Source organism: Monopterus albus, unplaced genomic scaffold (genome assembly GCF_001952655.1).
Source record: "Monopterus albus unplaced genomic scaffold, M_albus_1.0 scaffold28.1, whole genome shotgun sequence".
In the NCBI taxonomy this organism is placed as follows: Eukaryota; Metazoa; Chordata; class Actinopteri; order Synbranchiformes; family Synbranchidae; genus Monopterus; species Monopterus albus.
Window position 1 is genome coordinate 3,447,122 of NW_018127908.1, and position 16,521 is coordinate 3,463,642.

Genomic DNA, 16,521 nt, shown 5'->3' on the forward strand with positions numbered 1-16,521 from the left:
TCATTCTTGCCTTCATCCTCCAATAGCCTTGCTTTTTTTTATTTTGACAGTTCTGTCAGCCTCTGTGGGGGGATGTTAAGGTAATCTGTGAGAAATTCCTGTGTGAGTATCATTGTCATCAGCACAGTGTTCCCCTTTCTACACTGCCAGAGGGGTTTTTAACTACTGTATGAGATGTAACTGTGAATGTACTATCTGGATTTAATTAAAACAATTAGACGCTGGACTTTGGTACAGCCTTCAGTTTTATAGCTTCTCAAATATTGTCTGTCTATGCTCTGTTAGGGAGAAATGACTTTGAAATGAAATGATTTTTCAAAGAAGTGAGTTCTAATTACGCTATATAATAGTGTTATAAATTAAACACGCTCCCTAGTTTAAATGTCACACACTCCCACTGTAGAAGCAAAGATAGAAATTGCATATTAACACCTAAATATGTAGAAATAAAGTAGCAGCTAGGGCCAGTTTAACACATTTTGTCAGGAAGGCTGAAGCTTTGTTTCTGAAATTTGTATGGTGAAAGTGTGACTTTGTGTATATTTTTGGTATATTTGATTACCAGTGAAAACTGAAAAAGTTACTATGCCTTTCGACCCCCTACAGAATATAGTAGAGACTTAAGATTATTAAAAATAGCTGGACTTAGTCGAGATGAACAAAAAAAGTCTGTAAAGTTACAACATCTAATCAGTCTGTGTTAACACTTGCACAGTCACACCAGATGGTGGCCTACCTCTGGTTCCTTTGGGGCAGGGCCTCTCCACAGTGGTTCCAGTGTGGGTCAGAGGCCAGTCAATGGCTCTCCTCCTGGTCGCCTCACAGAAACGTTTAGGTGTCGGTGGCAGCTCTGGGATAGTGGGCTCAGCTGTACCTGTGCCACGACTGTCCTCAAAGGGATCTCTCCCGTCTCTTGGATCTGCTCCTGCTACAGTGGGGTTACCCTGCCTCTTCACAGTGGGCGCAATGGTGGTGACGACGGTGGTGGTCTTAGGTATGGATGAGGAGACAGAGAAATCTTCGGTGGTTGGCACTAGAGGAAAAGAAAAGTGAAGCTGTTAGCGCTTGAGTCATAAATGTCCTTGCCTTGAACTCCCATTGTTCTAGCAGTGGGAAAACTGCAACTGTTTTGAGTCCTGTGGCTCACGGTATTGCTAGAGTTACTCTGGCTGCCCATAAATCCTGGAAATAAAGCTCTGTGGCAGCTTTCACTTGTAACTCCACCTCTTTTGAGCTCCTTGACTAAACAAAAGACAAACCTGCCAATGCAACACTATCTCTTGCTATTTTTAGGTTTCTGAAGCCCATAAATAAGACAAGCAGTGGCAGTGGGCATCCTTTCACAAAGCAGTGATTTCTTCCCAACAGAGTCAGTACCTTGGGCTGATTAAATGTCAACAATGAAGACAAAGCCTGCCTGTATTTTACATATTTTCTGCCTAGTTCATCTTTCTCATGTTGATAAAGCTGCTGTGCGGAAGGAGAACCACACTGCCCCAGGCAAAAAAAACCCATACATCAGCAATAATGCAATTCCACTGTATTCAATCCATGCCTTCCCTGTATGGGTGAATGTGCACATGCATGTGTACAAGTGTTCTTGTGTTTGCCCCAGTACTCAGGTGTGTTCCTGCTTAAAATCACACACAGATGGATATCTGCTGGACAGAGGCTGCAGATAAGAAATGAGAGCAGAAATAGGAAATCTACATATTTTATACAGTATGAATACCCAATAAGAATAAAAAACAAAACACAATAAAGGTTTTTGTGTATGTTTGTCCACATGAGTATACTAGACTACTTGTCTCCTGCATGAATGATCATACATTTTCACTTACAACCACCTGATTGTATTTGGAGATAAAAGTAGCTTCTCACAATAAGGTTGGCTGTTTTGAAAGGCTCTACAGGGTCGTCTTCAGGTCCCCTTGGGGCTTCTAGAAAAATGCAATATCATGTTATCTGACACTCCATCATCTGACATATATCGCCACTTCCTGAGAGAGAATGATGACAAAGTCCCACATTTCACACTAATCAGCCAGTCGGGGGAATCGTTGCTTTTTCATTCAAGTTGAAATATCTAAGTTTATTACAAACTTAATATCTCATGATGTGCTCAGGAGGCCACAAGGGGGAGGGAAGAGTTTTCCTGTGATACTCATTATGAAAAAAATAAACCCCACACCATCCTCTAGTCAGGCTGAATAGTGACATTTTACTGAATGACCTTTTCCCTTGGCAGGAGCCCTGACCAAACTGCCTCACTTGAAAAACTAGATTCCCATAGGCTTCATCATTCTCCTTTTTGAGTATACAGTATATACTACAGTAAATTTGATTAAAAAATGTATTATTTCCTAAAAAGACAAACAGACTATAATGTAAGTGTACCAATGCCAAAAAAATACTCTTTCAAAAATAATATGTATTGCCTATGAAGAATTTTTTTATTGACTCAGGAAAAGCTTGGTTGATGATTCATAAGCTGATTCGGTTAATTTAATATACGCATATAATGCAATACAAGGGCAGGTGTAATTGTGTTTCAGAATATTAAACCTCTCTATACATGAGCAAACTTCTGATTTTCCTCAGGCTGATATAAGCATCTGCAACATGCTTGCATCACCTGATCAACCTGCTCCTGGGACCATATTACTGCAATTCAAGAGTCCAAACACCTAACACATTTCAGCACAAATTATCATACAGTATCAAAACATTTTTTTGTTTGGTTTTGACATTTGGTTTCAATATTTATGTTAATGTTTATCCTCATCTTGGCAAATCCAGATGGTTTTTAATAACATAGTATAATTAGGGAGTCAGTAAATTTAGAGATGCTGCAAAGAGAGACTGAAAATATAAAGTGCAGGAATACGAGACAAAAATTACACATCTACCTATAAGGCTGCAATGATCAATTACTCTGAAATGCTACAAAACTATGTAAAATCTTACCAAGATGTCTTCAAATTGATTGTTTTTGCTTTGAAAATTCTGACTTCAAAAGCACTGAAAGGTTATTTTCTCAATTAGCCTCTTATAATGACTGATGGGTTTCTACACGAAACCAGAAAACTGGTTTCTGCCAAATGGCTCTCCTCTGTGTCAGAAGGGAGATCTCCTCCTCTGACAACATATTATCATATATACTGTATGTTGATGTACATCTGAGGTAGTAGCTAGGCTGTTCTCTTCGTCTGACCAATACTATGACACCTAAAGATATTCACTTTATATTATATAATACAATGAGGGAAAACTGCAAATTCTCACATATTTGCAACCTATGAATGGCTGTGACTTGAAAAAGGTACTTAAAATGATTCACTGATGACAGAATAGTTGCTGATTAATTTTCTGTTGATTGCTTTTACATTGACTTTCATGACACTTTAAGGTTCATTTAGTTTAAAATGATTACTGTAAATGAACAGACATTTCCTTAATCACTCAAACACAGATACAGGAGCTTAGGAACATTAAGACCACATATTCTGTTCTAGTTTCTAAAAGCAGCATCAAATTATCTTCTTTTTCACAATTAAAGATTTTTTTTTTGTTTTTTCATGCCATGAGACTCTTCATGGTCGGGTCATTGTCTCCTTGCTCACTCTTCCCAGGCAGAATCATGAAATCATATCGCTTTAATTAGTAGGGGCACTCAGATGTCGACTGAGGGATATTGTTTTTAGACAAAAGACAAGATACAATCTTAGTGCATGTTTATAGTGAGTACATCTTGGGTTTCATGTCAGTGTGATTGTGATCAATGTCACGAACATCAGATATTCAACATAACTATTCAATACTACATCCAGCAATGTGCTTGTCAGATGTCGATGCATCTGCGGACTTAATTTGATGTCTCTGTACCATGCGCGCAACAATTTTCTTTTGATTGCAAAGAGCACATTCCCCTCCAGGAAGAGCTCTGTGTCCTCTGATAGCACTCAGCCAAGAGAGGGCTGCACCAATTAGCTACCATTTCTCTCAAGAGGCAGTGAAGTCACTCTTTATGGGCAATCTGACACCAAAGAACATGCTGTTGCCATATGCTGAATGATACCTCTTGTAAATAATGGAAGATTATGAGATTGAACACTTGAAAAATGGCTGTCACCAGAGTCTAAACAGAGCGTGTAAATTAAAACAGAGCTAAAAGGAAGAAAATCATTATGCAAGATCAATCAAGATATGAAGATAAGGCGGAATTAGTTTTATCACTTTATAGCCCCCCAGAGTCATTTCAGTATCTACGAGGAAGATGACACAAAACATTAAGCCATAATCAGATGATCGGAGGCCTAGATGTTTTGTTTGTCCTTGCTTTTTAAAGCTTACACCGCTGCATTAAAAAGGCATTTTTATCTCAGCTTACACGTGTGCAATCAGAGCAGTAAAAACTACCTATCAGCCCATACAAATCATACAAACGCCAGGATAAATGGCTCATAAGCAGCCTCACACCTGCTATTAGGGAAGAGCAATGGCAGCTTGCAGCCAAATCAAGTTGCTTTAATTGGTTTAATTTGTGAAGATGAATCACTTACAAGACTAATCCTCACAGTAAAATAACAAACAGAGCCATGATAGTTGCAATCAAATATCAAATAGGCAGAGCTCGGTTAAAAATCATCCCTACGTTAGCAGGAATCCATCTGTAAACCATATGAAATGGTGAGCAAACTTTGTATTATCAATAAAAATGAAAAAGAAAACAAGTGACAGCTGTGCTATTGTTTTCCCCCCTCACACTGTGAACATTATTAAATGCAAGAACAAAGAGAGAGCGCAGTAAATATATTGTTACAGTACTGTTTTTATAAGGCTACTGCAGCAGCCTGATAGCTTTGCTTAGCATAAAGACTTGTTGCAAAGCCAAAGACTGTCCAGCTTTGTTCAGAAAGTCTATACAAATTGAGGACTGTAATTATTAGACAATAAACACAATTTGCAATAACCAGTTCGCATTGAAATACAATACACACACTGTCAACGCTTGCAGTGTAGTTTCAGAGATAACACTATAACAGCAAACATAGTAATAAGGGTAATTCAGCAGAGATAGTGAAAGCCAGTGGTGGAAAGTTACAAAGTAAATTTACTCAAGTAGCATACTTGAATAAGGTTTTCAGGTATTTTTACTTGACTTGAATATTTTCATATTCTGCTACTTCGACTATGCTACATTTCAGGGGGAAACATCTTATACGTGGTAAACATAGTGTAGTTTAATCAGTGTCGTCAGCTTTCCAATGATTTCTTGTGTACTACTGAGTCCTAAAAGTCTTATTTTCTATAACAAGCAAAAAAACAAGTGAGATAATAATCCACCTGTAGTAATATGAGTTAGCTGATTTAATACATTTTGACATTTTCTTGATTGCAGAGCAGAGATGCTTATTTCTGCAGCTGCAGTGATTAGTCAAATTAGGCAAATAAGTCACGTGGTAGAAAATTCATCAACAACTATTTTAATAATCAATTAATCGATTAGTGCTCAAATGCCAAGTATTTGCTGGTTCCAGCTTCACAGATGTGTGAATTTACTGCTTTTCCCAGTTTTACTGTTTATGATAGTAAACTGAATATCTTTGAGTTTTGGGCCATTAGTCAAATAAAACAAGACATATGAAGATGTCACCTTGCACTTGGAAAATAAATTTATCACCAGGGTATTTTTTAGTTTCTTCTCCTAATGATGGTTTTAGAGTAAAACCAGAAGCTTGAAAAACCTGCCAACATGCCGCTGTCCTTTTTGGGAGTAGCTTTACTCTTATTTTACTGATGACAGTTTTGTATATTTACTTAAGCCACTGTATGTTTGAATGCAGGACTTCTGACACTTCTAAAAAGTGTTTTCACACTGAACTACTGACCCGTTTACTTAAGAATCTAAGTACGTCCTCTACCAGTGGTGCTAATGCAGGTATACTAGTTTTTTTCACTTTGGATTTTGTGGTGTGAAACAATGTACTTTTTTTTTGTCTTAATCAAACTAACATACTAATGATGCCCTATGACTCCATATGTGTTAGTCTTTATGCAGTATATCCATCTGTCTTTTGTTCAGCATTTCAGCCTGACTTGATAACAAGACTGTCTCTGAAGATAACTGTGTAAGAGCTACTGTTAGTCTTTATGCCTCTTTACCTAGAGCCAGTGCTGGTAATTAATGGCAGAGAAACAAATCCCACAAGAGATGAATTTTACATTAGGCTGTTTATATGTGCTCATGCTGTTCTGCTTAACTTGATGAAAGCACAGAAGCATGGAAGGTAAAGGGCCACGAGATAACTTATGTGCAGTTTCTAATCCAAGGGAAATGTGTCATTAATTCTCCTGGATGCAAAAAAACTCAAGTTGTTTTCAAAGTTTTACTGACACTTGCCTTTTACAGAGCAGTAGCCAGAAAAAGCTTTGCTGGACATATCCTGTGTCTGCACAGGGTAATTTATGAGACCTGAAACTGAATACTGTGGAGCAGGAGACATAGTGCAATTGCAACTACATGGTCTGAGTCAGAGGAAGGTGGCAAAACAGGTCACAATAAAGACACAAGCATATAGACAGGAAGACATATTTGCAGACAGAAATACACTTGGGCATAAACACTTCAAAACACACTTGTCCTATATGACTATAGTGTTCATGTAACAATTTCCTGCCATAATCCAGCAAGCAGTATAATTAAAGCTCTTTCAAGTCTGACTCCTTTACTTCAGTCTCTATTTCTGTTGCTGAACATCGTGCTTCAGACGGCAGAACACAGGCTTAGTGCAAGATACATCTATAAATGTCCTCTGTCTCAAGGCTCACCTGGAGGTGTCGTTCAAGGATATTAAAGCAAACCAAAGTGAAGCGAGGTGCACACATCGGTTTTGTGATGACAGATATGTGTGACATGCAGGATTAAGAAATACTGTGTTTCTTGACATTTCAATCCAATGCTGAGGTACTTGGAGTAGCTAAGCCTTTTGGACAAAGCCATTAATTTTATGCCTCTCATCTTTAAGGCCTCGGATCAATGCTACCTCAAAGATATATTAATTTTCTCCTTTCCTTCCTTGTTAGTTTGAAATGCTCTTGGCAATTATTGACTCTTCTCAATGTTCTTTTTTTTAATTCACTGAAGTGAAATCGGTTAATGTCTATGTACATCACAGAAATCACATTATCGGTGTCACTCTAAGTTTTGTAACAGTGAGGATTTAGCTTTTTATTGGTGTACATCTGTTAGACCTCTGTGGAGGTGGACTCTATAGTATTGATAATTGCTGTTTTGTTCACGATGCATTAGCGGAGCATAGATGTTTTCTTTATATGCCTGTGAACTGTTTGGAACAATAAGCAGAAAGATCAATACGGGCAATGATCTTAGCAAATCAGCCAGGGCCAGAGTAAAGAAACCCACAGTGCTAACACTCTAGATAGGGTAAAGGAAATACCGTTAAGTTGCAAGGCTCAATTATTTTCTGCTTTGATCACTGTGCTAAAACTCCCTTAATCCTGCTGGCACATCAGTTCCTCTTTAGGATGAGCATTACAGCCAAGGTTGGTGCTTCTGACAGAAAAGGACACCAATGCTCAGTGTGTTACATGAGTTCTACAAAGGAGAGAAATACACTGGATTTGGTATTCGAGGTAACTTCACTCTGTGGTCGATGAATCTTAATGGGCACAATTAATTTCCTTTACGCCTCAAGTTTCAGAGAGAGAGAGAGACATTATTTCAGCACCATTAGATTACCCTGCAGAATAGGTTGTTTAATTCAACGCCATATCATGGGAAGCAATCAATCCTAATAGCTACACAGTAAAGAAGTTAAAGGTGTAGATCTAAAAAAACAACAACAAATAAACAAGAACCAATTATTTTCAAGTGCCATTCACAAAGGGCAGCACGCTGCTGCTGGCTGTGGCATCTTGAGATGCCTCCCCTCTCCTTCTTCAGCTCACAACATTTCATAATGCTCCCATAAAACACACTTAATGATGAACAATGACACATTAACGGCCTTTCAGATAGGACGCGGTATGCCCTGTGCTCGCCGGAGGGATAGGGCGCAACACACGGGCAGAGGCGCAAATCTTGCACATGTTGGGCACCAGTTGCTAGGAGACCAAAAATCTTTCTAGGAGGTGGTTAGCAGATATTAACTAGTTTTTCAAGCAGATTGGATGCACAATGTATCTATTTACATGTCAGCGAAAAGCTCTGGCTTTAGTGTAATCAGCTTCTCCTGCATTTTCTTTGTGGTCTGCCAGGTTATCTGCAATTGGACACATCAAGATGTTGTCATAGAGTGCTGTGCCCAAGTGGAACTTTTTTAACCTTAGTACAGCACGTGTGCAGATGCGTTCTTGCGCTGCACAACACAGAAATGAATGGGTTTGATAGCGAAGCGTGGAGCCCACCCTGTCCTATCTCAAAGCCCCTTTATGCTGCAAAGATGCATTTCTGATTCGATCCCAATAACAAAACGGTAACAGCAAATGAGCACTTAGAATAATAATGAGTGAATCAACAACAATGTTCTTTTGGGTTCCTTGATGAAATGCACCGTTTCAGCAGCAAGTTGCAACACCAAGCCATGTAGCATTTATGTTTACCGAGGCATTACAGTAGCTGAGAGAGCACATTAAACCCTTCACTGAAAATGCTCTGTGATGGCCACTTTCCTACTCTCCCTGAGCCTCTTCTGAGACAAGGAGGGTAATTATGATAATTCAGTTGTTAATTACATTTACATACATCAGGACGTGAAGAGTTGAGCAGGCAGTTTGCATGCATGGAGAACTCATTAAAGTTTAAAGTATTTTTTTCATATCTACTCTAATGTACTCTTAACTGAGATTTAGGAAAACAGACAAACTTGAAGCTCTCCCTTGGATGTTGAGTTATCATTCTGGGGAGATTCCAGGGAACAGCAGGAAAACAAAAAGACTTGTTGACAAGAGGCCAGAGTTCAGGAGCACACAGCCTCCATTGAGACATCAATGCCAAACCCCCTTCAACAGCTCAGGTCAAGAATCAGATTTCCCCCTGGCAGGCCCCCCTGGATAGCCAGAAGTTAAAAATCATAATCTGGGCCAGTGCTCAGGAGCAACCTGAGCCACTAACATAATGTGGAGTAGGGTCATGATCCTAGTTACCCCTCCTCACACGGGAGAAACAAGGCCGGCTCTATGGGATAAGGTGGCTGCAGCGAGGTAATTAGGCCCATTATCATCTTGAGGTATAGTCGCTGTATGATGACATGTATGTCAACCCCCAACATTTCACCAATAAATTTAGGCCCCTAACCACCTGACAAGATTCTTCACTCTTGATTTCTCTTTCCAACCCTTATTCTACTCTAATTCACTGTGTGGTACATACACACACACTTCAGCACAGTGCTTTTAAAAATATTATGCCAAAATAGGTTGGCAATTATCTTCGGATCTAATATTGAAAAATGGCTTCTGTGAAGTTGAAGAGGTAGCCATGGCAACACAACTTCAAATCCCAAATGCATTCCCAGCTTTAGAGGGAAGTTCACGAGGGCACTGTTCATAATGGTTTTGGATGAGGCCTGAGATTAAAGAATTTGATAGGGTCTTAACTTCAGCTGGAGCAAGTGCCTCAGATTGCCTCATGGTAATAAAGAAACTGTTTTTGGTAGCAGCGCCACCGCACTGGGAGCTATCCCTCTTTCCAAGGTGAATCTGAAATTTCTGTCTGCAAATGAGCTCTTTCCCCAAGACTAACTTATGCCTCATTTCTTTATCACACCTGAATTGCATCCAAAATTAAAAGGCAGCCATCTGTGACATCCCAAGCTGCAGCCAAACAATAGAAGAATAACACATAGACAATAAACTCAACACAAAGCAGTTCTCACCTTCATCAGGATCCGGTGGCCCGAAGTCCAGGTCATAGCGTAGGATGTAAAAATTATTCCATACATATAGCTGGTTGTCCCTGGGGTTGTAATCCACAGCGGTGATGTACTGGTATTGGTTGGGGAAGAGAATGTCAGTGTACTCGCCCTGGCTCAGCTTGGTGTTGTAGATGTAATCGATTTGGCTCCTGCTGGCCTCTCTCTCGTTCTCTTCATAAGTAGAGCGCACCACATGTAGCACGCCGCACACCATGAAGGCGTTAGAGGCAGAACGCTTGTCATATGCAGTTTCCCATGTGGCCTCAAAGCGGAGCGTGTATGGGTTGAGCTGGCTCACCACAATGCGCCCATTGTTCTGCTCTGTGGCATAGATAACCCACAAGCCCCTTTCATCTACTGCCAGGTCAATGTCTGTCTTGCCACCCCAGCGGTAAGGTGAGGTGTCATGATAGTTGGCGTTATTAACAATAGCCTCACCGCTTTTTATGCGTGTGCGCAGGTCAAATTTGACAATGTTGCGTGTGCGTTCCTTGTTAAAGAAAATAGCACCATCATAAGCCACGAAGCCTGTCCCATCAACACGATGAGGCAGCTTATAGGTGGTCGTCTGGCGACCATTTTTGAAGTCCTCCAGAGAAGCATACTCGATGAGAGTGTCTGTGCGGTAAGGTGTCCAGGGCATGAAGAAGAGTTTGTCTCCAGCCTGCAGCGGGTCTTTGCACCACGACCCAGCTTGCTGCTCTGCCTCAAACAGGAAGGTGGCGGCTCCTATACCCTTCAGAGTTCCAGGGCAAATGAAAACTAGTGACAGAGAGGAGAGTGAAACAAAATACAATAAGCAAAATATTAAAAAAAAGAAACATACAACACATTTGACACGCATCGTTCTGGCTGCTGTACAACTCAAATGTAGGACAACAAGATCAGGGACTGAATTTGGAGGAATCTTTTAACTAGTGCTTTCTACTAATGAATAGGGAACATAGAAAATAAATGAATGCGACATAATGAGTATTCAGAATGAGAGGTTAAGAGAACTTGCACCTCAAGGGTCTGCTGCTACATCCTACCAGGGACAAAACAAAATAAAAAACGAACAAAATGTAAAGATCCTGCAAATGAAAGACATCGGAAACAGGAGAAACTGAGTTCACACATTTCTTTTTTTTTTTTTAATACCAGCCTGTCTCTGACGTCAAATGCCACATGAACAGCTGGGAGTACGGACAGACTGCACATGCATACTCACATGACTCAGGTCATAAACCAAAATGATAAGGGAACAGACTTCACATCTTGTGATAAGAGTGAACAGCAGGTTGTCAATGGTGGTGGCGGCAGCAAAGCAGAGGTAAAATGAAAGTGGTGGTTGGGGAATAGATCGAACAACAGCGGTAAAGGATTTTCACTACTCCCGTGGCAAAAGACAAGAGTAAGCAGTGATGGATGAGGGAGGCCATGGCAAAGTTCCCATTTAGACAGTTTTAAATTGACTTGTTCGGGATAAAAAGGGACACTAGGAATTCTTGTTTTCTTTTCAAACTTTTACTTTGTGTCAATCTCACTCAGCCACCACTGCTATTTCACATCACGTGCTATGAGTGCAGCAGAAGTTGGGCCAAGCAAACTACAAACTGAGAATACAGTACATATACATGACTAGTCATTCGTCAAGGGTTAATACAGTGCTGAGCAAGAGTCCCTGGAACAAATCAACACCAAACAGTTGGTGTTTTCTTGTGAGGAAAAACTACATTCGATGACCGTTGGTGTCATTTGAAATTCAGTTTTTAAATTCATTTGGACTCCATGGGTGCAAACAATCCTCCTACGGTCTTAGCATTTGACAAGAGAGGCAATCAGGAGTGGGGAGGAGACGTGAGGGGAGCTGTACTCAACACCACAGAACAAGGAGCTGAAGGAGGGGGAGGAAAAGACCAGACCACAAATTTACCTTTTTGCTCCACTTCTATTTCAGGCATTGGAAAAGAAAGCAAAAAAAGAGTGCAAAAGGGAGAGAAAGGTTACCATGAGTCAACTACCAGGTACAAAGAGAAGAATTAGTTGGAGGATATGACTGTGAGATAAACTGCAGGGTGGCTCTGGGAAGAGGATCTAGAACAAAGAAGATGTTAGTTAGTGAAACTGCTTCTCATCCTAGGATATAAAAGCAGATAAGTTATGATTGGAGACAAGCCATGTGCCATGCTTTTGAGTTCATTACACTTTTCATCTTTAACTCATAAGGAAATTGGCCACTGTAAAAGCAAAAAGTTTAAAAATCCCTCTAAAAATGCTTCTAAGTGGCAGGAGAATGAAATCTCAAAGTTCTGGTCATATTTAGGTAGATAACATTCATAGAAAAACAGCACAGGAAATATTTTTGGCATGTATTGACTGAAGGTGGAATTTGTTCAAACTTTACAGACACAAATCAAAACTGGATTTCAAACTCGCTCGCCCACACACATACGACATGACATGGGCCAAACCCTAAAATGAGCTAAAGAGAGCAGCAGCACATGGCATGACGGATGAACAGCTGGACTAATATGGGTTTCTCCACTGAGTTCATAGAGGAGAGGCTAGAGACAACATGTGAAAGACTGGAAGTTTAAAACAAATGAGAGCAGGTTAGTGGAGGAACAGGAGGCAAAAGGGAGGTCTGTTCAGAAGAAGGAAAAAAGAGTGAATATTTCGGAAAATCTTTACAATTGATCAATTCAAATACTAAGCACTTTCATAGGCAGGGATGACGCCTGAATCTGCTGCTACCAACTACCGTAAAACACCCTTCAGGGTGGATTAGTTTAAATCAGATACCACAGGCAAAGATTAAAACACTGCCCGATGGAGCCAGTTCTACTCTACAGTACAATCAATTAAACCTTTATTTTTTTTACAGAGGACTAGAGCGGATGCATGACCCACTACAGGTCAATGTGAGAAAGAAGCATAATCTTCTCACATTTTAAGATTTTTGTCTCTTAAATCCTTTGTATCATGTTTCCACTGGAAATTAATGAATAGTATGTGTATAAAAATATCCCATTGATTATCTCAGTGGTTAATTTCACCCAAATTACAAGACATGTAGTTTCTCAGTTACGCCTATTGGTATCCTCCAATTGGTTTGGAAATATCTTCCTCAGAGATTTCTGCCACCACCCAAATACAATAAAAATGAATTAACCCACCTGTTATGTTCATTTCTCAGGAACAGCAGTAAATGTTCCTGGGTTAACTTTGCCATTACTAACTATTTCAATCACTATTTAGTGAAATAGTGTTCTTTACCTCTCACAGATTATGGTTCAATGAGGATAATGCACTCGTTTTTCATAGAAAATGCATGTTAAAACTTTTTTAATGTACATTGGAAAGACCTACATATAAAATACATTATTTTTACATGACATTGATTTTTTTTTTACATTTTGAAATCTTTTCTTTGTATGAAGTGATGTTGATAAATTAACGAGACACCGCCTCTGTTCAGGGTCAAATTGACCCAAACAGTATCTTTGTAATATAAACATGCAGGGGGAGGTTGCAAATATGTGAAATGAACCATTTTCATTTTATATGTTGATTACACCTATTAAGCCAAACAGAAGACGTTTCATACCAATAAAATACTTTTAACTATTGTTTTTAGATGTTTTAACTTTACACCATGCAACATAACAGGAGTGTTAAGTTTTGCCTGTGGTGCACACACATTTTCTTTTCTTCAGTACTTAAATGGAAACTGTTCACAAACTGTTCAAGTCTGGAGATTACTTAAATTAACAGAAACACTGAAAGAGATTTCACTTTCATTTTTTTTCTCCATTTTTAATGTTGTAAATAGCACAAACAAAAATCTACTTTGGGTAGAAGAACAAATCTAAACAGGGATGGGACGTTCACACCCTGTAAATATAATATGAACAAATATTACATTTTGACTATGTGTTATAGCAGAACTTTTAAATTAATGAGATTAAAATATTTATATGGTATGTATAAAAGTTGGTCTTGGATCACAAAGGGTTGGTGTTACAGTGATGTTTCTATCTCCTCATAAACAATCTTACCGACAGGCCCGAGGACAGACACTGGCTTGCAGAGAGCTCATTACCAAGACATCTGCCTCAGGTTTTATTTAACCAATATAGAAATATAATTAATTAACAAATGCAATAAGGTCCAATAAGAGATTTGTTAGCCTTTGATCCTCACAAATCCAGATATTTTGCTAGTCATGAATCAGATCTAAAACAGAAGCAGCTATCCAAACCCAACTTAAAAGCAGGGCAAATAAATAAAATCAAAACTATCTGCATGGCTGGATTCCATTGGAGAATTTGAGAAAAAAAAATCATAACTGAGGTGAAGTGACCCTTTAGAATACTGCAACACTCTACATTTCACCATAATTTATAATTATTAACTTCCAAAAGCTGACGCGTCATCTGTAAAACAAACATGCACACTGTATTTGTAGAGACAGGACATCTGTATAGCCTAGCTACACATTAAAGACAGAGTTCAGTATGAGATTTGGATGCAATACTTACTATAGGGAACACACTCATACTGGACCTCTAAGTACTTGTAGGTGCCAGGGCAGGGATCAGGAAAGACATCAGAGCCAGTGACAACCACACACTGCGTACGGTTGTTGCACCTAAGGAAAAAAAGATTGACCAGAGATTTCATTGTGACTACCCACAGCAAAAGTAATCGGCAAAGACAACATTAATAACAGAGGGCAGGGTGGAAAGGTCAGTGTTACAGCTACAGTGAAATTTCTGAAATCCCAGTCTGGACTGTCACATATGCATTTTTGTTTAAACCTTGGCAAACAGAGAGAGGAATGAAAGCATTAAGGAAGAGTAAATGAATGTGAATGAACATGATAATGAATAACTGGGGCAAGAGAGTAACTAAAGGCATGTAAGGAATTAGCAATGGCATTTCCTTTAACAGCATCTTCATGCCTCTATTGAAAGGGAAGACATTCATTAAAAGTCCACAACAGGTGGCAGTGACATGCAGTCGACTGGAATGGGCGGCCTCCGGTGAAGAGGAGCGGCTCCTCTGCATGTACGCAACAAGCGTTGCGTGAATGTGTCATTTCTTTGAGAGGTTATTTGCCTTCTAGTATGAAATGATGCCCCTCAGTGAATTACCAGTCTGATGTGTGAATTGCAAAGTTAGTGTGTGTTTGCAGATGTTTCAAGGTGCTAAAAAAAAACTTCAAGTAAAAAGGGAGAGGGGAAAAATGAACAGCAGAGGACTGAGTTTGTGTAAATACTGTATAGGGTGAAATTGGCTCCGCTTCAATCAAGCTCTCTTGGGCAGAAGGATTGAGAATAATGTCAGCAGTAGCAGAGGCAATCAAGAAAAAGTTGGCACCAAAATAGGACATTCAACAGTTTGCGAGTCTGAGATATATATTTCAGAAGGTCAGTAGCAGTCATGCAAACTGGACATACATTTCAACATCGAACTTAACTTTCAAAAGAACCATTAGTTATTCACAATGTTTTTGGTCGCTACAAAATGGGATAATGCTGCACAACAGCCACAGAAAGCCTTGACTGGGCACTTTTAACTATGCAGGGTGTTATTGAATAATGAGGAACATGTATGTACATTAACAAGAAAGAGATTCTTTCATTCTAACTAAATCCGGCTTTGCATTCTCATAACAAAACCCCTTCTAAAATAGATTACTAAACATTATATATGAATAAAAACTCCTTTATGAAGTTAATAAAAAGCATCAGCATCATCAGTGATGTTGAACCATCACTGACACTATGCCAGCTGTACTTAAGAGATTCATTTTATGGCTTCACTACAGTGAGAGCTGCTGCGAGAGAGAGAATGGTCACAGCATCCAAATGTGAACTGACTGACAGCAGACGAGAGTCACTTTAAATGCACTCAGAGATATCTATTTAATACAGGGTTTGGCGTTTGTAACTCTGACTGACACTGCATTTACTCAAGTCTTGTACTTCTCTACAGTTCTGAGATACTTGTAACTCACTTGAGTATTTCCATTTTATGATACTTTTCCTTTCTACTCTACTTCATTTCAGAGAGAAACAATGCACTCTAACCCACCACATTTAGGTCTCCTGGAGCCAGATGCATAAAACTCTGTGCAGATTCATGACTAAAACTGTGTGTATGCAATAAGACAGAAGATAGCATGCACATTGTTGTTGTCACACTTACAGTATATAGTCACACGCACACCTGATTCTGTTCTATGTCTCAATCATTGTGGAATTTGGTGCACGTGCACAAGCTTGTTTTCCACTCCCACCTTTAGCCATAAATAAACATAGACACGCCTTCAATCAGTCATTTGCATATAGAAACGGTCTCTTAACCATACGGTATTAGACATGGGAAAGAAAGCAATACTAAAGAAGAAGTGCTATTTCAATGACTGTCAAACAGAGGCGCTTGGAGAGGTTGAGAAAAGAAAAGATGAATTGTTTGTTTGTTTTTCAATTCAGGGATCACAAACAGAAGAAAAGCTGATGAATGGCAAACATAAGTGAGGCTGTCAATACTGTCCGTTCAGAGCAGAGGGCTGAGACTGAGGTAGAAAAGAAGT

The 16,521-nt window shown here is 39.4% G+C and overlaps 1 protein-coding gene across 11 annotated transcripts in view; it reads right to left on the bottom strand.

Annotated features, from left to right (window-relative positions):
* adgrl2b.1 (adhesion G protein-coupled receptor L2b, tandem duplicate 1) overlaps positions 1 to 16,521 on the bottom strand; it is an 83,963-nt gene that overhangs the window by 29,517 nt on the left and 37,925 nt on the right. For 8 of the 11 annotated variants that reach the window (XM_020595691.1, XM_020595696.1, XM_020595690.1 and 5 more), the window contains exons 4-7: positions 14,462 to 14,571; positions 11,854 to 11,868; positions 9,900 to 10,700; positions 737 to 1,033 (exon numbers count right to left, since the gene is read on the bottom strand). In XM_020595691.1, coding sequence (XP_020451347.1) covers positions 737 to 1,033; positions 9,900 to 10,700; positions 11,854 to 11,868; positions 14,462 to 14,571 — 1,223 coding nt within the window. The remainder of the gene's footprint in view (positions 1 to 736; positions 1,034 to 9,899; positions 10,701 to 11,853; positions 11,869 to 14,461; positions 14,572 to 16,521) is intronic. The other 3 variants (XM_020595697.1, XM_020595698.1, XM_020595688.1) reach the window with 1 other exon arrangement.